A 22,556-nucleotide genomic window follows, 5' to 3' on the forward strand; every position below is an offset into this window, starting at 1 on the left:
TATTTTTTTAACATGATCCATAAAATCGTGGCTTAACATTGAATTACATTATCATACACCAATTTAATATTTACAAGTTGATGTCGAATTCCCGCTTTCTTTTTTTCTTTTCTTTTTTTTTTATTATATATATCTGACCGATCTCCCGCCTCTCTATTTCAACTTATCTCAAACTCTTATTTTCTTTCCTTTATACACAAAAAAACTCATGTAACAATAATAGTAAATAAATCAATAACTCATGTATATTGGCATAAATTCTATGGAGCAGGTAACAAATCTTTATCTGTGAGATGGGTCAATCATACCGATACTTACAATAAAAAATAATATTCTTAGCATAAAAAGTAATATTTTTTCATGAATGACCCAAATAAAATATTTGTCTTACAAAATACGACCCGTGAGACTGTCTCACATAAGTTTTTGTTTATTCTATAAAAACCATTGGATTGAGGTGAATCTCACTTGTTCCAATGGTTTTTCTACGCAGGAACAAGTCTCCTGTAGGAGAAGAAGCCTCCTTCCCAAAGGAAAAAAGTAGGAAGAAGGAATAACCTACTTAACAGAGAAGTTTAGTTTACAGAACCATTTTTTTCTTTTTTCTTTTTATTGGGGTAGGAGTTTATAAAAAAAGTTAGAAGTTAGAATCCAAAAGAGGTACACATTCTTCCATAAACTATATTTATCAAGGATGATGAAATACTATATCAATTTTAAAATTTTATAACATGTCATATATCACTAAAATAACAACATGTATCTTATAAAAAGAAAATATTATGAGCTCAAATAAGGAATTGAAGATATAGATTATTCAATAAATAAAAAATATAAATAGATTCTTAATAATATAAATATATATACATCTATTATATAATTTTGATATGATATTAGTACATCAACCCCGTGCTCATATTTATGTTTATTGCATAGTCAGGAACACTACTTATTAGGACGTGATGAATCATTGCCATTCCTGTTTATCCTACCACATGAGATTTACAGATGGGTAAGAAGATTTAGTTTAACATATCTCACCCATTTTGGGTCCGGAAGAACAAATTTCTGAGCATGCTTCACATTTGCAGCAGTAAAATTCCCAAGCTCAACCCATGAATCCGTAGGATAAACAGGGCTGCCTTGTACCTCGAAATCTTTTAGATTGGAAGAATGAAGTTCAAAATTTGATATTTCAATAGTATCTACCAAGGTTTCTTCGGAAAGTTCTATCACAACAAACTTCTCATCGGTAGAGCAAGGATTTCGAAGGTACTTGTCCTTATCACTGCTTAAGATATTTGAAGCGCCCTTAGCTTCCTTGTTGTAAGACAAGACCTTTGCACCTTTTGACGCCGAAGCATAATTGTATTCTGCTCCTCCAGGCTCTACTCTATGTATAATGCTTCCACTCTGATCACTAAGATATCTACTTCTAGAACTTAATGCTTTGTTCCTAAATTCATCGAGGCCAATAGTTGCAGCATATAATAACCGGTCATTTTTATGTTTTTCCTTTTCTGAATTAGTGGGTAAATTTAAATTTAATGCAGATTCAGACTCAGGGTTTATACTTTCGATTGTACCCTGTGATTCATCATTACTGAAACCTGTTTTTGTATCACCAATGGTTGACTTAACAAAGCAAACTTCAGATTCAGTGCCCTCCGAAAATGCCCTATTCTCATGTGATATAGAATTTGAATCCCCATCACATGCCCCTTTGCCTTTGTTCCTTGTTCGTGTATCAAAAGAAAGTTCCAGATATTCATCTACACCCACCAGAAGGCAAGCAAAGTTCAGTTGTTGAAAACAAATATGTCATCAATACAATAACAATTTCAAGTAACAAACTTTGAAGTTAGGCAGCATACAACTTATGATGTGTAAAACCAAGCATCTACCACTATACTTAAAGTTATAACTGATAGTAATGATAAAACTCAAATAGTCAAACCAGCATACAAGTGTTGCATTTAGACCCTTGTGCCACGTATCCAACCACACAAGATAACAGAACAATAGTTGCTCCACAACATGTAACTATAATCACATATAAACCACTCAAATACATGAAATTTAACCTCTGATTAATACAATTTACACTTACAACTCAAAATTTGATACTGTCACATGCGCACGCATGCGTACTCACGCACATATATGTACATAGAGAGAGTGAGAGTGCTAATCAAGTAATGAATGAGGATGAAGGGAATGGAAGCTAATCAAGTAATGAATGAGGAAGGAAACGAGTAGTTGATAATTCAGCTTCAAACCCGTGAATTGAAAAAAGTTTGTACTTGAAATCAGTAAAAGAGTTCTTCAAGAAGATGCTGACCTTTTCGACCATCACCATAGCCAATCCATATATTCAAAAGGAACACAAGACCCCATAGAACAATCACAAAAGAAAGAGAAACCATATATAACTGATTTCGTCCATAAAGAGCCTTCTCCAAAGCTCTTCTTTGTAGAAGAGCTCTGCGTGACCTCTGCATTGCACATCAAATCCAAGTGCTGCAATCAAAAAACACTTCTACCAAACAAAAACACCAGGAATAGCCTACAATGGAAGTCAAAGGAGCTATGTTAATCTCAATGATAAAGATATTAAACTAAACAGGGAAAGTTGGACCTAGGGATTGCTGTGAAGTTAACCAGGCCAGGAGAGGGGGAAGTGTGAATCATTTTGGGGGTTAAACTTGAATCTTGATTAAAATTAAGACACCTTTTTTGATATGCTAAAGAGTATTTATATCAATAATTTCTAGGAAAGGTTGATATTCTACCTATGGAAAAAACTGCGGATACAAAATATTTTGATTGGAAAATTATCAATTTTTCTCTCAGGGTAGATATTGAAACCTAGATCGCGATCGATATTAATATAAATCAAGCGATTCCCCTGTTTGTATTTCGAAAAGAAAATATACTGATAAGAGATTTATGGATTCTCAAGAAGAGAGCAGCCGTGATGGTCCCCCGGACCGCTCGGATCCCACGAGTGAATTGAAAGTTGGATCAATTCAAAAAAGAATTCGATCCGGGAGACAATAGCCCTGTCACCTGGGTTAAAAAGGGCTTTAAAGGGTGGACACTGAGAAAAAAGTCTCAATTTCCTAGCCTGAATATGAATAAGTTGAATTACACAACATAAGTTCTAAGATTAGATTGGTTGCGCGGTTTCGAAAAAAGTCTCAATTTCCTAGCCTGAATATGAATAAGTTGAATTACACAACATAAGTTACAAGATTAGATTGGTTGCGCGGAAATCAGAAACCGTGGATTTTAAAGATAAAATCAGCAGATTGCCATGATGTCGAAGAAAGTAAACCATAAGAAATGAAAATAGATGACAGTAGGATTAAGATAAAGATTTACATGCACTGATAAACAAAAATTACGCAAGTGCCAGCATTCGCATAACCAGGAGCTGTAATTTTCTTTATACTGCTCTGGATACTATCAAGAACACTTTATGAACATGGAAGACTTTCACCAGGGGCTGATGATGTGTTTGGCACAGTTTAAACCAAATATATGAAACAAAAAATCTATCGGAGCTCAACAATTATGATGGTCAATAAAAAGTTTGCAATATTATTGATCAGGAGAAACAAATTGACCGACAAAACAAATGGTTCGATTAAGAGATCCAGACACGCGATCCCCACTTCGTTAGAGAGAAGATATAGCAGGATGATCGAAAGAAAAAATATCTATTTCAGAAAAAAACAATTTGTTTAACCAAAATTCCCTGATTCAAAATCAGGTCTTGGAAACTACTGAAACTCAGAATCACAAATCCGATGCCCACACCCAAGAGCTGTATCTGACTCAACTGAGTATTTTTCTTCAGGCCTCTATAGAAGAGAGAATAATGAATCGATCTTGTTGCTTCCGTCGTACTGTGACGTATATGAGAGACGGTTTCCACTGAAAGTTTCGCCGTTATCGTTTAATATACTACAAAATCTCAAACCGCGGATGTTATGGTAGGTCTGGTTGTTCTCGAATTTAAAAATTTACCGCAATCCCCACCCAGTAAATGGCTTCATTCAGGTGAAAAGAAAAGACTGCGCGTTAGAAAGACACGAAAAAGAGAGGATTACAGAGACAAAGATCCCACTTTGTTGCCGGAAAGGACGCCTCGCGGAACTAAGAAACGACGTTAAACCAGCATTGAGTAAGAATTGCATCGAGTAACGGCATCGATGAAATTAGGATACGAGCGTCACTGCTCCGGGATTCTGTCGCCCATTTTCGGCTTAGGCTAGATTTATTTATCGATTTTTTTTTATGATGATATATATAAATATTATTTTGCCATTGACTTTTTTAAAAAATATAAATAGAATATTGTTTCAGACAAAAAATATAATGCAACTGTTGGACTTGAACATGTCTCGAGCAAATAAATTATAAATGAACAACTAAATCTGTTTACATAAATTTTATTAAAAAAAACATCGCAATCAGAATTTATATAATATATTATTTTGCTATGACTTGGATCAAGATAATATATTATTGCTTTTTAAAGCTATTACGTCATTTATATGGGAAATTAAAATTTTATTAGAATTGAAAAATATTGAATGTAATATATTTTCCATCTAATCTAAATGATGCCTAAGAGAATTCATAAAATTGTAATTATGATCCTATTTACATGTCAATTTTTTAAATTGAGCTATTTCATGGGACATGTAGAACCTTTCTACCTTCAATTATGATTTGGTCGGTGAGCTCCTATATAAGAAAAACTCTTCTTTTTTGTTTTAATCAAATATCATTAAAACACTGTCTGAAACTAGAATTTGCTTAAATCACTTCCTGCGCAAGAAGATGAGCCACTTCGTTGGCCGATCTCTTCATACATTGAACATATAAGAAATTCGAGGGTTTCAGCATCATCTGAAGATGGTGTTCTCATCGATGCATAAATTCTCCCCTTGGTTGATATAGCTTGGACGGCAAGCTGTGAATCGGAAAATATGCATATGCTCAAGAAGCAAGTCTTCTTACAAAAGTTAATCGCGAATCTAATAGCTTATAGTTCTGCACTGAAGACAGATTCGTGTCACTTGACAGTGTCTACTTACCATTTTTAACTGTCACCTATTTGATGTCACGTCACCTTGGCTTTCTCATATGTCAAATCAATAAGATATTGTCAGGCACGTTAATCGAGATAAGATATCGTCTGCTCTCGCACTCAAGTGCAATACTATTATCGAGGCATCCCGGGTAGAGAGTTGCCACCCAGGAATTCACCCGAGAGCTCGGGCCTCTGGTTGCCAAGATACACGACATCCCGGGCATTCACCTGCCCCGCTTCTTACAAGTTCCTTCTATAATCTTACCATGATCGATGTCATCCATTTATTATCTCGGATCTTACCCGGGTCTTTCCAAGATATCACCGAAATCAACTTGGTATTTATAGATGATTTCTTGGTAAGATTCTAGATAACCGATCCTTGTCAGAAAATTCGTATCCCCGAAAATATAGTTTCCTTAAATAGGATATTTGAGTGTTATGGCATGCTTGCATATGCTCGACTAGTCGACCAACTAATGGGCCGGCTAAGATGCTCTCTCAAATTACATTCGTCATGCCCATGGGCTCATTGGATTGAGTTGTGTCAGAGGCTTGGGCCTTTATGGGCCGAGATTCTGTATTTTTGCCAAACAAAGATACTAATCTTCGAAACTATTTTATTTTATATGGTAAATAGATATATTGAAGCTTTTGTTGAAATTTTGGGGAAAACCCAACCCATAATTAGCACCTTATGGACTAAACTCAACAGAAAGGCCCCGTGCTTTACATTACCGCAGGCCCAATTTTCTCCATAATCCAGTCCTATCCAAATACGTCGTAGGATCGTTCACCACGCTCGCTTCCTCAGGAGTCGGGCCTCATCCTCGTTATTCCACACACTCATAAATTGCTGCCGTTTCTTCCACAGATTTGTCTCAATCATGGCTGACAACTCGTATTCCTCTGTTTATATTGGTGAGTTATGACCTGATTCAGTTGTGTTTTCAATTTGGTTTGGCTGGGAACAATTGTTGTGCCTTTTTTTACTGTAATTTTTTTTCGACAGTTAATATTGCACGCATAGTTTCCGTCATTAGTTGCTTAATTGGTTTTCGGCGATTTGGTCATTGTAACTGGTGCCCTATCTTTGTTTGTTCTAATTCTGAAAATAAAAGGAACTGGTATATCCAGTGAAGTTTCAATTCATGTTGAACTTGAGAAAGGGAAGTCTTTTCCTTGAGAGCTTATAATTCAATCCACTGATGCCTATGGATCTATTGTAAATTATCTGCTCCCTTAAAAGACCACATATGGCCATGTTAATTGGCTCTGAGGTTGATTATTATCCATCTCCGAATATTTGGCATAAGCACGACTGCACGAGCACGGATCATATTTTCGACGCTGATGCATTTCCTTCCCATATCGTCCCACCAACTTTGTCAGATTTCAATGAGAATATCACCAATAGAAATTTGTTTTTTTTTCGTTGATTGTTTTCTGGGGAAAAAAAATTAGAATAAGTTGCACCTTTAAATTTTTGCTTTCCGCGAACTTGGTTGAAGTTGGTCTTGTTTGAAAACTAATAGCGAGTTTAAGTGCTTGTCCACGGTCCAGGAAACATTGATGACAGAGTGAGTGAAAGGGTACTATATGATATTCTAATTCAAGCTGGCCGTGTTGTGGAGTTGCATATTCCCCGTGACAAGGAAACTGGCAAGCCAAAAGGCTTCGCATTTGCTGAATATGAGTCAGAAGAGATTGCAGAGTATGCCGTCAAGCTTTTCTCTGGTCTTGTGACACTCTACAGGAGAACATTGAAGTTTAGAGTATGGCACTTGACACTCTGATATTTTTATTTCACAATGACAAGTTTTTAGTAAATGATATATAGAAGCTTGCGCGTGTTTAGATGCCACTCATTGAGGCGTGAGGACAACTGGTAGCCTACTACCTTGTAGTTGATTTATCGAGAGCAACAGTAACAAAATTCCATTTTGTGTTACAGATTTCTGGCCAAGACAAGCCATCTGTAAGTTTACAAATACAGACATCACCCACTGTTAATTCTTCTTTCAAACCAAGGCCGCGTCCTCTACCAGTCTCACCACAATCTACGGGATTACCAACACCACGCCACTTTTTGGAGCACAAAATTAATCATGCACGAGGTGATGGATGACTTTTCCGTCTGTCATTTACTTGTCTTATTATTGATCTGTAATGGTTACTCACGTTAGCAAGTTTTTCTGATTCTCCAGTTCCCTTTGAAGTGTCTGGACACCACCCCCACTCAACCATGTACAATGATGGTATCGATTATGGCCACAGCAGCAGATTATATGGATCCGCATTGCATAACATCAGTCGCTCTAGGCCAGGACGACATGACACGCGTGACTCTGTTAATTACCACTCTTCTCGTTGATTTCATGACAGATTTGGTGAACAAAGTCTACCGTCCTAAACTCTCTCTTTGAAATGGTGTAGCTGTTGATATAGTTCTGATAGCTTTTAGCAGCATAATATGTTCGGTATCTTGCTATCTAACATAGTTCTCTAATGTGTACGTTATAATACATTTAGACGCTTTATTGGTCCATTTATATGCGCTGAGCGTTTGAACCAAGATTTGTTCAGCTAGGTCTTGGCTCCATGTCTTCTGTCTCGTGCTTGTTCTCATTTTGGATATATTATGTTCCTTTCGAACGCACGAGGATGATATCTAGTTGTTCCTTTTTCCCTATCTAGTTTTCTCGTGCTTGCATTGTTCCAAAAACTTACTAGTTTCAAGAATAATGTTTATGCTGGCGTGACACACACAAAAACGTTTTCGAGTAACTTAAGCAACTAAATAAAATATATATTTACCCATCAGATTTTCAGATCATGAACATTAAATTTTTAGAATATTAATGCAATACAATAAAGTTTTGGAATATTAATATGATAAAATTTTGTTTTTAATCAAGATAGTACTAAAAAATAAAAATAAAAAAGCATAAAAGATTAGAGATTAAGCATAAAAAAGATTAGAGTACTAAAAAATAAAAATAAAAAAGCATATAAAATATATATATATATATTTAAATGTGAATTATTTGCGTCAACTTGACTGCAATTTCTGGTCCGCCCCTGGTGCTAAAACGTCCCGGCTGCCCTTCTCCTTCCTTGTCAAACTCCACGTAGTCCGCCACCCACGTCGTTAATGGCTTTCTTGGCTGAGGCCCCACTCAATATCACCTCCGCGATTTCGCAGCTCAATAAGCTACCCCCGCGGCTTGAAAGCTCAATAGGAACTAGGTCTAGCCACTGTCGAAAGCTTTTCGTGACGATGTCAGGCGCCTCAGTTCAATCTGTGGCATTGTCTCATTCAGCTGTGTCCGAAAATGTTGGAATTCCTATCATGGTAAGTCCTTTGAAAGAAAATAAAAGGGTTAGGAGATAAAATCTTTGGTCGTGAATAGAAAAAAAAATGTACATTTATCGAGAGCTACAAGGATATATATATAACTATTACAAAGAATTTATGCTATTGCTCCTAATTGATTTGCATAAGAGAAAATTGATTCTAACATGATTTATTTACATAAATACAAGAATGAGATCCGGGATATTATTGCATCCAAATCATTCCTTTAATACTCCCCCTCAAGTTGGAGCGTGAATGTCAAGAACTCCCAACTTGTGAACAAGCGTGTGAAACGAGGTCTGACCCAACGCTTTGGTAAATATATCTGCAACATGATGCTCACTTGAAATGTAGGCTGTTTTGATCTCTCCTGTGTTGATACGTTCACGAATGATGTGACAGTCAACCTCGGTGTGTTTTGTTCGTTCGTGAAAAACTGGATTAACAGCAATGTGCATGGCTGCTTGATTGTCGCAGTATAGCGTCACTGGTTGGGGATGAGCAATATGCAAATCCCGTAATAAGTGCTTTAGCCAAGTTATTTCACAAGCAGTTGATGCCATAGATCTATACTCTGCTTCGGCTGAGGATCTAGATACAGTTGCTTGCTTTTTGCTTTTCCAAGAAATAAGAGCTTTTCCAAGAAAGACACAATATCCAGTCACTGATCGACGTGTAGTGATATCTCCAGCCCAATCCGCATCACAAAAACCAACCAAATTCAAATCATTTTTAGAAGGAAATAATAGTCCTTGTCCAGGTGAATTCTTCAAGAATCGGAGTAAACGATGAACTGCATCAAGATGAGGCCGCCTAGGCTGTTGCATAAATTGGCTAAGTGTATTAACTGCAAAAGAAATTTCTGGCCTTGTGATTGTTAAGTAGATCAACTTCCCAACTAGTCGTCGATAATGTGTCGGGTTTTTGAGTATATCGCCCTCGGTAAATGTGAGTTTCAAGGATTGTTCCATAGGAAATTTTGCTGGTTTTGCACCAAGTAACCCTGCTTCTTGAAGAATATCTAAAGTGTACTTGCGTTGATTGATCGAAATTCCCATCTTAGAACGAGCTATTTCAACCCCGAGAAAATATTTTAGCAATCCAAGGTCTTTAAGCTTGAAACATGATGCAAGGAAAACTTTCACATTTTTTATGCTCTCTAGACTATTCCCTGTTATTATCATATCATCAACATATAATAAAATGGCTGTGAATGAGTTTCCACACACCTTGTTGAAAAGAGAATGATCAGCCTGCGATTGTTGGAAACCAAAATTTGTGATGGCAGACAGGAACTTATGAAACCATGATCGGGAGGCTTGTTTTAATCCATATAAAGATTTATGAAGTCGACATACAAGTGACTCCCCCCTATTGACGAAAACCTGGAGGAGGGTGCATATATACTTCCTCGGTGAGATTTCCATGTAAAAAGGCATTTTGAACATCCATTTGGTGAAGTTCCCAACCATGAATAGAGGCAAGAGCAAGAAGACAACGAAATGTGGTGAGTTTTGCGACGGGGGCAAAGGTTTCATGATAATCAATGCCTTCTCGTTGGGTGAATCCTTTGGCAACAAGGCGGGCTTTGTAACTCTCGATAGTCCCATTAGAGTTATATTTGATCTTGAACACCCATTTACATCCAATGGGACGACACCCTGAGGGAAGAGGGACGAGAGACCAAGTCTTATTTGCCTCTAGTGCTGAAAGTTCAGCCTTCATCGCCTCAATCCATTTTGGATCCTTGCATGCTTGCTCATATGTTTTTGGTTCTAACACACGTGAAACAACATGGATAAAGGAACGGTGAGCCCGAGAAATATTGGAGTAGGACACATACCTGGATATTGGATGTTTGATGCCAGATCCAACTGGAAGAGATGAGTCTGTAGCAGGAAGAGTATGGTTGATATGATAATCTTGGAGGTGAGATGGTACACGTCTTTGACGAGTGGATTGTCGAAGTGTTGTCTCAGGGAATGTTCGAGTTTTGGCCACTACAGATGTTGCTTCAAGATCTGGTTGATCAGGTTGTTCAAAATGATTTGTTGCGGTTGATTGCGGTTCAAAATTAGTGGGGTTATTGGGAGCAATCCAGTTGTTTTGTGTGGGTGAAGTAGTGGAGATGACCTCTTCATCTATTTCTATTGGTTTGGGCAAAACTAATGTGTTGTCTTGATCATTATTATGCATGGTGGAGTATGGAAAAATATTTTCATGAAAAACAACATCTCGTGAGGTGAGTAATTTTCTTTCTGTGAAATCATAAACAAGATATCCTTTTTTCCCTGATGGGTACCCAAGAAAAACACATCGTTGTGATCGGGCAGCAAATTTGTGAGTAGGATGGATATTTGTGGCAAAACATAGGCAGCCATATGTACGCAAGTGTGAGTAAAGGGGAATCTTATTGTGTAATCGCTCATAGGGTGTTTTGTTGGATAAAAGTGGTGTAGGCAAACGATTAATGAGATAGCAAGCCGTTTTCACAGTTCCCCCCAAAATTTTAAAGGGAGATTTGCTTGAAAGCGTAAAGCATGAGCAACATTTAAAAGATGACGATGCTTGCGTTCCACTACCCCGTTTTGTTGGGGTGTGAAGATACAAGATCGATGAAAGTTTGTGCCACACTCATTGAAAAATGGTGCTAAGGAAAGGAATTCTAGTCCATTGTCAGACCTTGTGTTTTTAATCGAACGATTGTATTGAGTTTTGACCCAAGTAAAGAAATTTTTAATGAGGGATTGGGTTTCAGATTTATGACGCATGAGATGAACCCAAGTGTATCGAGAAAAGTCATCCACAATAGTTAAAAAATAACGTGCTCCAGAATAAGAATAAATCTTATGTGGCCCCCAAATGTCGCAATGTATCAAATCAAAAGGTTCATGGCTAGAAATATTACTAGTTGAAAATGGTAGACGTGATTGTTTTGCTAGATGACAAACATCACAAATATTATTAAAATCAAAAGAAATTTCTGGAATAGTTTGAGATAATAACTGTAGTGGAGTGGTAGAAGGGTGCCCAAGTCTCTTATGCCAGAGGTCAGGTACGAAATGGACTGTGTTTGACAAGTGTGGACTTCGATTTTGGATAAGATAATAGAGCCCATTACTCTGCCTGCCCAGCCCAATCATCTTCTTCGTAGTTGAATCCTGCAACACGCAAAAATCAGGATAAAATGTCACACTACAATTTAAATCTCGTGTGAGTTTGCTAATGGAAAGTAAGTTAACTTTGAAATTCGGGACATAAAGTACATCATCAACACTCATATCATTGCATAAATTCATGGTTCCAACAGATTTGATTTGTGCATATCCTCCATTTGGTAGTTGCACAGTGGGATATTTAGCGGCCGATTCATTTCCACTAGGCCGATTTTTTGATACATGATCGGAGGCACCGCTGTCTAGAATCCACACATTATGACTGGAAATAGAGTTGTTACCTGAAGTGTTGATAAGGGGTTCGTTGTTACCATTTTCTTTGCGAAGGAGCATCATAATTTGATCATATTCCTTAGCAGTGAATTGTTTGGCTTCCACGTTGGAAATGGATGGGGGCTTCATGTTTTTCTTTCCTTTTGGTTTGACATTTTTGCCATGATATCGGTGTCCAGGTGGAAACCCATGAATATAAAAACATCGATCAACAGTATGCCCGTCTAATTCACAATGAGAGCATTTCAGTCGTTTGTCGCCAGTAGTCGATCGATAAGACTCAGTTTCTTTTACTTGCCGACCCTGAATTTGCATATTTTGTTGAGCAAAATTTGCATTATATCCAGTAGTATCTCGATTGGCAGCAATTTCGTTTTGTCTCTCGTGCTGCAATATAAGAGCATGAACTTTGCGGGTGTCAGGTAGAGGATTCATCAAAAGTATTGAACCACGGACGGTGGAAAAAGAATCATTTAATCCCATGAGAAATTGCATGACTTTTTCTTTCTCTTCTCTTTCGAGAATTCCTTTGACACCTCCGCAATGGCAAGCAATTGGATCATGATAGGAGCCCAACTCATCCCATAGAGCCTTCAATTTGGTGTAGTAAATTGATACAGATTGGTGTCCTTGTCGGTGTTCCACTATCTCGCGACGAATCTCAAAGACACGAGCATCATTTCCTTGTGAGAATCTGTCATATAAATCATTCCAAACATCAAGTGCAGATTCATCATAAATGATGCTTTCGGCAATATCGGGATGAACGGCATTGAGAATCCACGATAATACCATATGATTGCAACGTTCAAATGCCGGAAACTTGTCGTCTTCAGCCTCCGGTGCTTTGATTGTCCCATTGATGATTCCGATTTTGTTTTTAGCACTCAAGGCTATGCGCATTGCACGACTCCACTGCCCGTAGTTGCTCCCATCGAATAATTTGGAGACAAGAACCAAACCGGGATGATCGGATTGTTGTAAGATTAGTGGATCCGATTGGTTTGTTCCGGTCTCCGGTTTCTTGCCTTCATCTCCCATTGCAGCGAGAATAATTTCTCAGAACCAATAATGCTCTGATACCATGAAAGAAAATAAAAGGGATAGGATATAAAATCTTTAGTTGTGAAGAGAAAAAAAAATGTACATTTACCGAGAGTTACAAGGATATATATATAACTATTACAAAGAATTTATGTTATCGATCCTAATTGATTTGCATAAGAGAAAATTGATTCTAACATGATTTATTTACATAAATACAAGAATGAGATCCGGGATATTATTGCATCCAAATCATTCCTTTAATATCCTTGTTGCGTGGAAGAACGTCATTCACATTCAGCATATAAATGTATTCACGAAATGTTTGTTGCAGGTGAATGGTTGTACAGGAAAAATGGGAAGGGCTGTTCTTGAGGCAGCTATATCTGCTGGACTTGATCCTGTGCCTGTGGCATTAGGAGGCACAGATGACGCTGGGAAAATTGTGAATGCCTGTGGAAAACAGATTGAAGTGCATGGTCCTACGGATAGAGAAAAGATTCTGGCTTCTACGTTTAATGATTACCCGAATTTAATTGTCGTCGACTACACTGTTCCGACTGCTGTTAATGGTAAACACGGTTGTCTCTTTTCATAGTAATGTTTGCTTTTGTTTAGTGTTTATACTTTAGACTTTGAGTTGGCTGAGTTGAAACTTTTGTGTTTTACACAAAATTAGAGTATATTTTTCGCTGTGAATCATTTTTTTAATTTTTAAATCCATTCTAGTGTCGCCAAAGATTGACTAATGAATGGGAAATTTTGTATCAAACTTTTGCACAATCCTAGCTGGCTGTTGATATCGCTTCCTGCAGCAGTGTCTTAACGTGTTGGTTATCTTTCTCACTAGCACTGGCTTTTCCTACAACATTGGGTGTGTAGACTTAAAAGGAAGCCAAGGGAGTTCAATAAATTTGAAACTTTGAATGTTTTTGCAGCTCTTGCTGGTATCCTGAAATCTGATAATTTTGTGCTATCTTGATGGGGTGAACAGAAAATGCTGCTCTATATTGCAAAGTTGGGGTACCGTTTGTGGTTGGAACCACTGGAGGAGACAGGGAGCTGCTCTATAAGACTGTGGTGGACTCAAAGGTCTATGCTGTGATTTCACCTCAAATGGGAAAACAGGTGCTAAGAATTTATTGACTTTTGACTCGTATACTTGAATGCATGTTAAACTTGTTTATCTGAACTTTCATAGGTGGTCGCATTTCTTGCAGCCATGGAAATTATGGCAGAACAATTTCCCGGAGCATTTTCTGGATATAAGTTAGAGGTATATTTCTGTATTCTCAATGATAAGAATAGATTTTGCATAGGGTTGGTGCATAAGTGATCTGAAACCTTTCATTGTGTCACCATTGATCTCGAGTTCTTCATCTTGTCATCTTTAATCTTGAGCTCTTTACTGCGTCTCGAGCGATTATTGCTGTTTTCAAATTAATTTTATGTTGTTCACCTCAAGTTTTTTTTTTTATTTATTAAAACTTCGCGTGTTATCAATAGTCATGCTATTGAATTCTTGTTGCTATCTTTTACCATCTTTCCTCTTATTACATTTCTACCTCAACTTGAGGGTCTTACTTTTTCTCAGTCTTTTACCCTGTAATCTGTTTTGAAGTTGAAAGAAACATATATTCTCTCTGATACATTCGAACTTTATACAAGGTGATGGAGTCCCATCAAGCAAGCAAATTGGACATTTCTGGAACTGCCAAGGATGTTATCTCTTGCTTTCAGAAACTTGGAGTTTCCTACGAACTAGATCAGGTGAGCATTTGTGGAGATATAATTATTATAGTCTTTTTTTTATGAAAATGGATGCCAACACATCGAGAAAATTAGCACCCAGTTATACTCCTTGGCACAAATTTAAGTTCAACATGTACAGAAAATTCTTGCATGTTAGTCTTTTTGTTGCTTCACTGTGTTCTGGATTGGATTTAGCAACCTTTTTCTTTTGTGTGAAGTTTGTATTTAGTTATAATTTATATGTGGAATGAAGCTCACAGATTTGTGCAAAAAAACTTTGTGCAACTCTTTCCGCTATCAAGTTAAAAGATCCAATTATTGTAACCTAGATAATTCAAAGCCGGCTGGCTGGCATACCTGTACGAATATCCCTTTTTTCGGTAGGAGGATTGATTTATTGTTGTGATATATTTACCCACTAGAAACTGAAACCAGTGGGAAGATATCACAGTCTAAGTTGAGGAATGAAGTGTGCAATCCATCCTTTATGATCCAGCTTCTTTCCTTACCTGAAGAGTTGTTTATTAGAGAATTTTGTTGTTGCTAATGATCCTTTCCCCTGTTGATTTAAAAACTATTTAACATTAACTTAATCCGGGGAAAACCAGGGTTGGCAGCATTCTTCTCTTAATAGGGACTTGAATGATGTTTTCATAAAAAATTCTTATTTTCTGGTCCTATCAGGTAATGCAAATTCGAGACCCCAAGTTACAAACCGAGATGGTGGGAGTTCCAGAAGAGCATTTATCTGGTCATGCATTTCACATGTATCATCTATCATCAGCTGACGGCACGTAAATATCTTCACTTGTCTCATCATTTTCTGTTTGATCTCATCTACTTTCAAGTGTAAATATTATAAGCTCTCTTTTCACTCTCCTTACTAGCTGTTTTTGCTCTTTCCCCCTTCCTGAAAAAAATATATATGTGGGGAAAAGTGTTTCCTTTGAGTTTCAGCACAATGTTTGTGGTAGATCCATCTATGCTGAAGGAACTGTGGATGCAATTCTTTTTCTTGCCAAGAAGGTAATTCTTTCTTTAGCTAGTGTTTGATTTGATGAACTTGTATCATATCTGTTCACCATTGATCCCAAAATCAATTACTTTATTCTTAGCAACTCAATCTTCCATATGGTTCTGCCAATGTGTATCTGCTACCATCACTAATTTATATGCGCCTCAGTACCAACATTGAACATGACTAAACCAACTTTAATTTTTTTTCCTATCAATGCATTTAAACTCACTTAACGTGCTCATTTCTAATTTAATCATCACACAACCACTCGTTCACTTTAGCCTGCTGATAATAACTGAAACGAACACTTTGGAGGCATAATACTCGTACGAGCTTTAACTCTTTTTTTTTTTTTGCATGCCGTTATGTTTCCCGGTGGCATGTTCAAATCTAGAGTGTTTCATGTATACAGGTTAAATCGAATTCAGACAAGAGGATATTCAACATGATAGATGTTCTGCGGGAGGGTAACATGAGATAAAATCTATGATATGCGTCTAAGACGTAAATGTACATAAATTTTTATCTTCAAACCAGTTCGGGATATGCGTCTAAGACCCTAAATGGCCACCGCCATCCAGGCGCAATCAAATTGACAACTCCATCTCTCCACTTTTTATCAATATATGTTATTCAAATGAAAGGTGGCACGCTGATCAAATCTTTAGAATTGTATGTCTACCTAGTGTATCGACTGTAATTCTTGATGCATAAATAATTTTTTTAAGGGACGTCTGTATTATACAACAATTTTGTTTTTATCTTTTATTTTTACTCTCAAATTAGTTTCCATTCAAATTATTTTTTCCGGGCAAATTTGGAACGGGAATACGGTTTCACCAAAAGCAAAAATTTGTGTGAGACGGTCTCACGGGTCGTATTTTGTGAGACGGATCTTTTATTTGGGTCATCCAAGATACAATATTACATTTTATGCTAAGAGTATTATTTTTTATTGTGAATATCGGTAGGGTTGATCCGTCTCACATATAAAAATTCGCGACACCGTCTCACAAGAGACATACTCTTCACCAAAAGGGATGGCATGAGGTATGAGTAGGGGTTATAATCGGTCAATTTGGTTTCCAGTTTTAGAACTATATATAGTCTAATATCCAAATTATTTTCTTTCGATTCAGTTTTCTACCAAAACAATTCGTTTATTTCGGTTTTGGTACAATTATTTAAATAATAATATAAATATATTGTAAAATATAATATGATATTTTTTAAATGATTTATTAGTAAAAATATGTAAATATCAAGTCTAAATGAATTAAATAAACAATCAATTAAAAATTATTAAAAATGATTTTTCATTCACAAAATATCTCAAAAAATATATAATATAAATAATATATATAATTATTAATTTAATGAAATTTCAGTTTTTTCGATCGGTTTGGTTTTGGATATTATTCAAATTGATAAAAATAAACTTTGGTTTTAATATCTATATTAGGAGTTACAATTCGGTTCGGTGTCTGATTTTTTCGATTTTTTCTGAAGTTTGAACACTCAATCAATCAGGAGCAGCAAGTGCCCACTTAAAAAATTTAAACCCACCAATCACATGATGTTACACTGTATATCGCGTTTCACTCAATCAATCACGATATGAAACTTTTGTGAAAGCATGTCACCTTTCAAGGACATGAACAAAATATATCGCGTTTCACTAAATTATTTTCAAGAATATGTTACCAAAAATATTTTTTGAAAATACTAAAACATGTTGAACCCAAGCTATTTTGGATTTTTGGAAATGAATGAGAATTCTGATAATGAATCGCATTCATTTTTTGCAAAAACTATAAAATAAGAGGAACAGAAAAAGTCTGGGGATGCCATGAAACAGGCATAAGTGCATAACAAAGTTTTAGATACATACACGGAAGCAAAATCATTCAAGTTTAAGGCAAACAAACCAATCACATGATGTTACACAGAGGAGAGAATTGAAGCCTACAGATGATAATGCCTTATTTCCAGCTACTGGGTACAATAAACTATGCTTATATAAGACTCATTGCTGGCAAAGTTGTGACCCCGAGTCCCCAAAGGCAGGCGGCGAAGGCCGAATGACAGGAACGCACTTCACCTTAGAAAATGATTCGTTCAGACGAGTAGCACGTCGGCTCATGACCTGAGATGCCTTCTGCAAAATGAAAGCGATGCCAAAGAAAACAACTTTAAAGTTCGGTATCACTACATTGGTAATGCATTTTATAAATTATGGTGTGGTGTTGAGATGTTCTCCGGAAGGTCAAACTTAGAATAATTTTTTACTTCAACGATTTCATCATTGTACGACGTTCTCTTGGGCCATATAGGCCACTGGCTCTGAGAAGAACGCGCAAATCAAATTTTTTGTTCAATTTTTTACAGGTCTTGCTAATTCTTTAAGCCTTTGTTGCAATCAATACTAATGATTTTAAATTATCCAAAGACCCTAGTCGAGACAAACAAGTGGAGCACCTTGAAGAGTTCACACAATAGAGGTGCAAAGTGGTGAAACCATGGGAAGCGGACTGCACAAGTCGAGTGCAGCATGGAAGGTGAAAGGCTTGAGAGGTTCCTATGGCCCGATGTTCCAAGGCTACAAGCTCGTCGCTTAGGTGAAGGAGAATGTCATGGCCTGAAAATTTCGACGCGCAACATGCAAGGAATTTGGCAAATGATGCTGTTACGGTGTTTTGGTGACATCCAAAATCTTCGGTAAGTGTTCTAACAGTCCCTCGAATGCAAGACGATGTTCTAGAGAAGTTGAGAAGAAACACGACCGTTCAAGGTTTGTGGATTTCAAGGACCTGAATAAAGTCTGCTCGAAAGATTACTATCCCTTGCCCCTGATTGCTCAGTTGGTGGATTCTACCTCGGGGTATGAGCTCTTTTGTTTCATGGATGTTTATCACAGACACCACCAATTTTTTTGGCCCAAGAAGATTAGAACAAGGTTAATTTTATTACCTCGGGGGTATATTTTGTTACGTGGTCATGCCATTTAGATTAAAAAATGATGGGGTCACTTACAAAAAGTTGATGGACAAGATTTTTGAAAGACATGCCAGTATAAACATTGATGTATACATGGATAATATCTTGATCAAATCCCGGGCAAGAGCTTGTTTCATCCCTTATCTTGAGGAAACATTTTCAACTCTTAGAGAATACAGGGTGAAATTGAATCCGGCTAACTGTACCATTGGGGGGTCAAGAGTGGGAAGTTTCTCGGGTACATGGTGACAGAGAGTTGGATTGAGGTCTACCTAGAAAAAAGTGGGCAATTGTGGAGATGACGTCTCCAAAACCTGTCAGAGAAGTTCAGTGTCTTACAAGGAAGATTGCTGCTTTGTTCTGATTCATCTCTAGGTCAATACATCGCAGTTATCCCTTCTTCCAAGTATTGAGGAAGACACAAAATTTTTGAAGGGACGACAAATGCGAGCAAGCCCTCGAAGATTTGAAAAATCACCTGGCTACTCTACCAGTCTTGATGAAGCCCGATCCCGAGGAGAAATTGTGGGTGTATTTGTCTGCAACTGAGCACGTTGTTAGCTCAATACTAGTTCGAGGGGAAGAACCTGATCAAAAGTCCGTCTATTATGTCAGTAATCCCCTCAAGATGCCCGAGTTGAGGTAAACTAAAGTAGAAAATGTGGACTTAGCCCCGGTGATCACAACAAGAAAGTTGAGGCTTTATTTCATGTCTCATCATATTTTAGTACTCACCAACATCTCACTCAATAGAATCATGACTCACCCTAATATCTCGAAAAGTTTGGTGAAGTGGACAGTGAAATTAGGAGAATATGATAATGAATATCTGCCGAGAGATGCTATTAAAGCCTTGTCATATCTCCTGATCGAGATGAGTCACCTCGGGCAAGAGGAAGTATGGAAGATATTTGTGGATGGTGTAGCTAATAAGGAAGGTAGTGGTGCGAGAGTCGTCCTGATCTCCCCATCCGGGAAAAAAGGTTAAAATCGCAGTGAGGTTGGATTTCCGAGCTTCTAACAACAAGGTCGAGTATGAGTCTGTCTTGGTCAGGATGAGAGCAGCCTGGGAAGCAGGGGTGTAAGAAATGAATCGCTCGTTGAAAGTTGTACTAGGTCTCGATCCATGGACTGGAAATCTGTAGGCAATGTATCTCATAGGTTGGATCTTCGTTTGTGTTGGGAACCACATGTGACTGGCTGCTCCGGTTAATGGCCATAACAGCAGTCGGTCGAAGCAGTTACAAAATGATATATGTATCCAATCAGAAAGAAGGCGGAAGACTTGGTGACTTGATCCACTGGTAAGTCTACTTAAAGTGCATGGTTTTAGAGAAGGAAGTGGGATTCATTTCTTTTGGCAGATGATCATTTAATCTTCCGAGTCATCACGAACGAGAACGAAAACGAGAGAGAGACTGCAAGGGATCACTGGACGTGACGCTGTAGATGAGGGAAATGACTCATTGGTCTTAGATTGTTGCTGTAATCTTGTGCTTGTACTCGTACATTCTTGTTGATCCATTAAGTCGGTTGATTCTCACGTGGACAGTGACGGAGCTAAGAGAGAGCCGATGGGTGCGATTTTCCTCCATTTTTTAATTTAATTTACTAAGAACCTAAAAATAATTATATATTTTTTACTTTCTCCTCTAATATTTGCTCTTGCCTCCTTTAAAATTTTTTTTAAAAAAAATTTGCCCCCACGACCTCCGTCAACATAAGTTCTTGTGTGTTGTGTTTGAGATCTTATTATGGTGGGAATTCAAGAAACCAAATGTCCGATTCATCTTACATTAACAAAATCAAAACAAGAAACATAAGATGGAATATAGTCCTAACATTAATGCTGAATTTTGAGTCTGGTGTTTGTACAGAAAATATAGTGCTACGACTTCGATTGTACATCATGCATTTTTTGCACAAAATCTATAATAAGATGAATAGAAAAATCGAGGGATGCCATGAAACAAGCAAGTAAAAGTTTTAGATTACACACACGGAAACAAATCTTCAAGGCAAAACAAACAAATCAACAATATTATACAGAGGAGAGAATTGAAGCCTACAGATGATTCTCTCGTCCTCAACATGACAAGAAATATCTTCTTTCCAGCTAACGGATAAACAAACTATGCTTATCTGAGACTCATTGCAGGCCAAGTTGTAACCCCGACAGCAGGCAGCGAAGGCCGAATCACAGGGACACGCTTCACCACTGAAAATGATTCATTCAGACGCGCAGCATGGCTCATGACCTGAGATGCCTTCTGCAAAGTGGAAATTACGCCCAAGAAAACAACTTTCGGTGTCACAAACTTGGTACAACATTTTATAAGCTATGGTATCACGTTAAGACATTCTCAACATGCAAACTGAGAGTCATTTTTTACTTCAAAGATTTCATCAACATATGGCGTTCTCTTGGGCTATATAGGCCCCTGGCTCTAGAAAGAATAAGCATGCGAAACTATTCATTCAATTTACGGGTCTTGTTTTGGATCAGTAACAAAGTATGAAGGTCTTTTATATCGGCAATACGCTCAAGAATGCAGTTTACACTACTTAACGTAAAGACAGTCACAATTTCCAGGAAATAAAAAAATGCAATCTTTCACACCGATGATCAATGATCAATACTATTTTCAGATAATCAACGGAATTATATTGACAACTTTGATTTCGAGAATTTGATGCAGGGCAGTGTTAATATCTGAAACAGCACAAAAATAATCAACGAAAATACACTGACCTTATCATCGAAAGCAACCCTAATCTCCAATATTTTGGTCTTAGCCTTCATCTTATACAATCTGCGGCCCAGAATCACAAACCCCATCACAGCAGCCGCAACAGATAAACTCCAAACCGGACTCATTCTGAACAAACAGCATTTCAGGAACTCCATTGGCATCTTCCACCACAACACACCACTCTTTTTTATCTCAACAGGTTTATGGTTTCCATTCCCGTTCACAACAGAGCCACCCACGCGTCCGATCGGCTCGTTTTGGAGCATTTCTACGGCTGAAGCCTCCACCACATCACACGAACTCGTGTCACAGTCAATACCCACAACAGAAATCTGGATAGAGTCATCCAATTTATCAGAAACCTCCACAATTCGAGCGGATTCGGAACATAAGTTATCCAAACCCTCCGTCTTTTCCACCGTTCCATCACTTATTTCCCCCGTTCCTTCTGAACCCGCTTGCATTTGGGAAAGAATAGACCCATTTCCCCCCACAGAATCGCAAGTTCTGAGGTCATCGGACTGGGCACTGCTGGAATCCGACCAGAACTCGCCGGATTCCTTGTAAAGGTAGCGAACGGGGTTCTCATCCGACCCGGGATCAATCCAACTGGGATTACCTGAGTTTGCTGATTTATTATCATCGAAATCCTCCAAGGAAGAACTCTGAGCGTCATAGGAGAAATGGTTGTTCTGAATAAAGGGTCCAGAACGAATATCATGGAAAGAGTCGCCAGAATTAAGACAGGAGTTGGAGGGGAGAACCTCCCAATCTTGAAACTCATCAGTAGCCTCTAAGATATTTTCCATATACAAAATTGAAGAAGGGTCAGTCTCAGTAAAATCTGAGTAGATTGCAAGGAGAGAAAATGGCGGATATGGTTTGATTTCGGAGTGTGAAGGGAAAAAGGAAAGGTTCGGAAGGATGATATTATGATGCGAGGAGAAGGAAAGCTGGAGAAAAAGTAGCGTTGAGTGCATTTTTTATTCTTAATAAAAACATTATTATATTTAAAATTTTCAATTTAAATAATTTTTTTCCTGTAAGGCCAAAATTAAGTTAAGGAGATAAAAAGTATTAG

At 37.6% G+C, this 22,556-nt stretch overlaps 4 protein-coding genes and 1 long non-coding RNA gene across 10 annotated transcripts; 3 read left to right on the forward strand and 2 right to left on the reverse strand.

The window, feature by feature from the left end:
- Nucleotides 1-979: 979 nt before the first annotated feature.
- Nucleotides 980-4,285, reverse strand: LOC142553619 (SUN domain-containing protein 4-like). 6 transcript variants are annotated; one of them, XM_075664037.1, is made up of 3 exons: nt 4,116-4,285; nt 2,342-2,566; nt 980-1,772 (listed from the first exon to the last, which is right to left on the reverse strand). In XM_075664037.1, exons 2-3 carry the CDS (start codon nt 2,499-2,501, stop codon nt 1,003-1,005), a joined length of 930 nt encoding a protein of 309 aa, XP_075520152.1. In that variant the 5' UTR covers nt 2,502-2,566; nt 4,116-4,285; the 3' UTR covers nt 980-1,002. The 6 variants fall into 6 exon arrangements, with proteins under 6 accessions (XP_075520152.1, XP_075520135.1, XP_075520143.1 ...); XM_075664020.1 differs by having other exon boundaries at nt 3,846-4,285; XM_075664028.1 differs by having other exon boundaries at nt 3,823-4,285.
- LOC142553660 (uncharacterized) lies at nt 3,049-3,352 on the forward strand. The gene is made up of 2 exons (XR_012821983.1): nt 3,049-3,111; nt 3,199-3,352. It is a non-coding gene; the product is annotated as an uncharacterized LOC142553660 (long non-coding RNA).
- A 1,580-nt stretch (nt 4,286-5,865) lies between the features above and the next one.
- On the forward strand, nt 5,866-7,763 carry LOC142553654 (uncharacterized). Its single transcript, XM_075664071.1, has 4 exons — nt 5,866-6,025; nt 6,668-6,879; nt 7,059-7,221; nt 7,312-7,763. The coding sequence occupies exons 1-4, from the start codon at nt 5,992-5,994 to the stop codon at nt 7,476-7,478; spliced, it is 576 nt and encodes a 191-aa protein (XP_075520186.1). The 5' UTR covers nt 5,866-5,991; the 3' UTR covers nt 7,479-7,763.
- Nucleotides 7,764-8,151: 388 nt separating this feature from the next.
- On the forward strand, nt 8,152-16,507 carry LOC142553612 (4-hydroxy-tetrahydrodipicolinate reductase 2, chloroplastic-like). The gene is made up of 8 exons (XM_075663992.1): nt 8,152-8,459; nt 13,290-13,527; nt 13,950-14,083; nt 14,157-14,231; nt 14,624-14,725; nt 15,392-15,501; nt 15,646-15,733; nt 16,138-16,507. Exons 1-8 carry the CDS (start codon nt 8,259-8,261, stop codon nt 16,204-16,206), a joined length of 1,017 nt encoding a protein of 338 aa, XP_075520107.1. The 5' UTR covers nt 8,152-8,258; the 3' UTR covers nt 16,207-16,507.
- Nucleotides 16,508-20,666: 4,159 nt separating this feature from the next.
- On the reverse strand, nt 20,667-22,454 carry LOC142553663 (uncharacterized). Its single transcript, XM_075664092.1, has 2 exons — nt 21,475-22,454; nt 20,667-20,992 (listed from the first exon to the last, which is right to left on the reverse strand). The coding sequence occupies exons 1-2, from the start codon at nt 22,282-22,284 to the stop codon at nt 20,861-20,863; spliced, it is 942 nt and encodes a 313-aa protein (XP_075520207.1). The 5' UTR covers nt 22,285-22,454; the 3' UTR covers nt 20,667-20,860.
- Between the last annotated feature and the right edge of the window lie 102 nt (nt 22,455-22,556).

The sequence above is a fragment of the Primulina tabacum genome, chromosome 1, assembly GCF_025594145.1.
Source record: "Primulina tabacum isolate GXHZ01 chromosome 1, ASM2559414v2, whole genome shotgun sequence".
In the NCBI taxonomy this organism is placed as follows: domain Eukaryota; kingdom Viridiplantae; phylum Streptophyta; class Magnoliopsida; order Lamiales; family Gesneriaceae; genus Primulina; species Primulina tabacum.

Bases quoted from the DNA above. Each gene is read 5' to 3' on its own strand.
- LOC142553663 (XM_075664092.1), bottom strand. From the start codon at position 22,284: ATGGAAAATATCTTAGAGGCTACTGATGAGTTTCAAGATTGGGAGGTT. The intron at 20,993-21,474 runs GTCAGTGTATTT...TCCACTTTGCAG, and splicing joins GGGTTGCTTTCGATGATAAG to AAGGCATCTCAGGTCATGAG.
- LOC142553654 (XM_075664071.1), top strand. From the start codon at position 5,992: ATGGCTGACAACTCGTATTCCTCTGTTTATATTG. The intron at 6,026-6,667 runs GTGAGTTATGAC...TCCACGGTCCAG, and splicing joins GTATTCCTCTGTTTATATTG to GAAACATTGATGACAGAGTG. The intron at 6,880-7,058 runs GTATGGCACTTG...TTTGTGTTACAG, and splicing joins GGAGAACATTGAAGTTTAGA to ATTTCTGGCCAAGACAAGCC.
- LOC142553619 (XM_075664037.1), bottom strand. From the start codon at position 2,501: ATGCAGAGGTCACGCAGAGCTCTTCTACAAAGAAGAGCTTTGGAGAAG. The intron at 1,773-2,341 runs GTCAGCATCTTC...TGGTGGGTGTAG, and splicing joins CTATGGTGATGGTCGAAAAG to ATGAATATCTGGAACTTTCT.
- LOC142553612 (XM_075663992.1), top strand. From the start codon at position 8,259: ATGGCTTTCTTGGCTGAGGCCCCACTCAATATCACCTCCGCGATTTCG. The intron at 14,232-14,623 runs GTATATTTCTGT...ACTTTATACAAG, and splicing joins TTTCTGGATATAAGTTAGAG to GTGATGGAGTCCCATCAAGC. The intron at 14,726-15,391 runs GTGAGCATTTGT...TGGTCCTATCAG, and splicing joins TTTCCTACGAACTAGATCAG to GTAATGCAAATTCGAGACCC.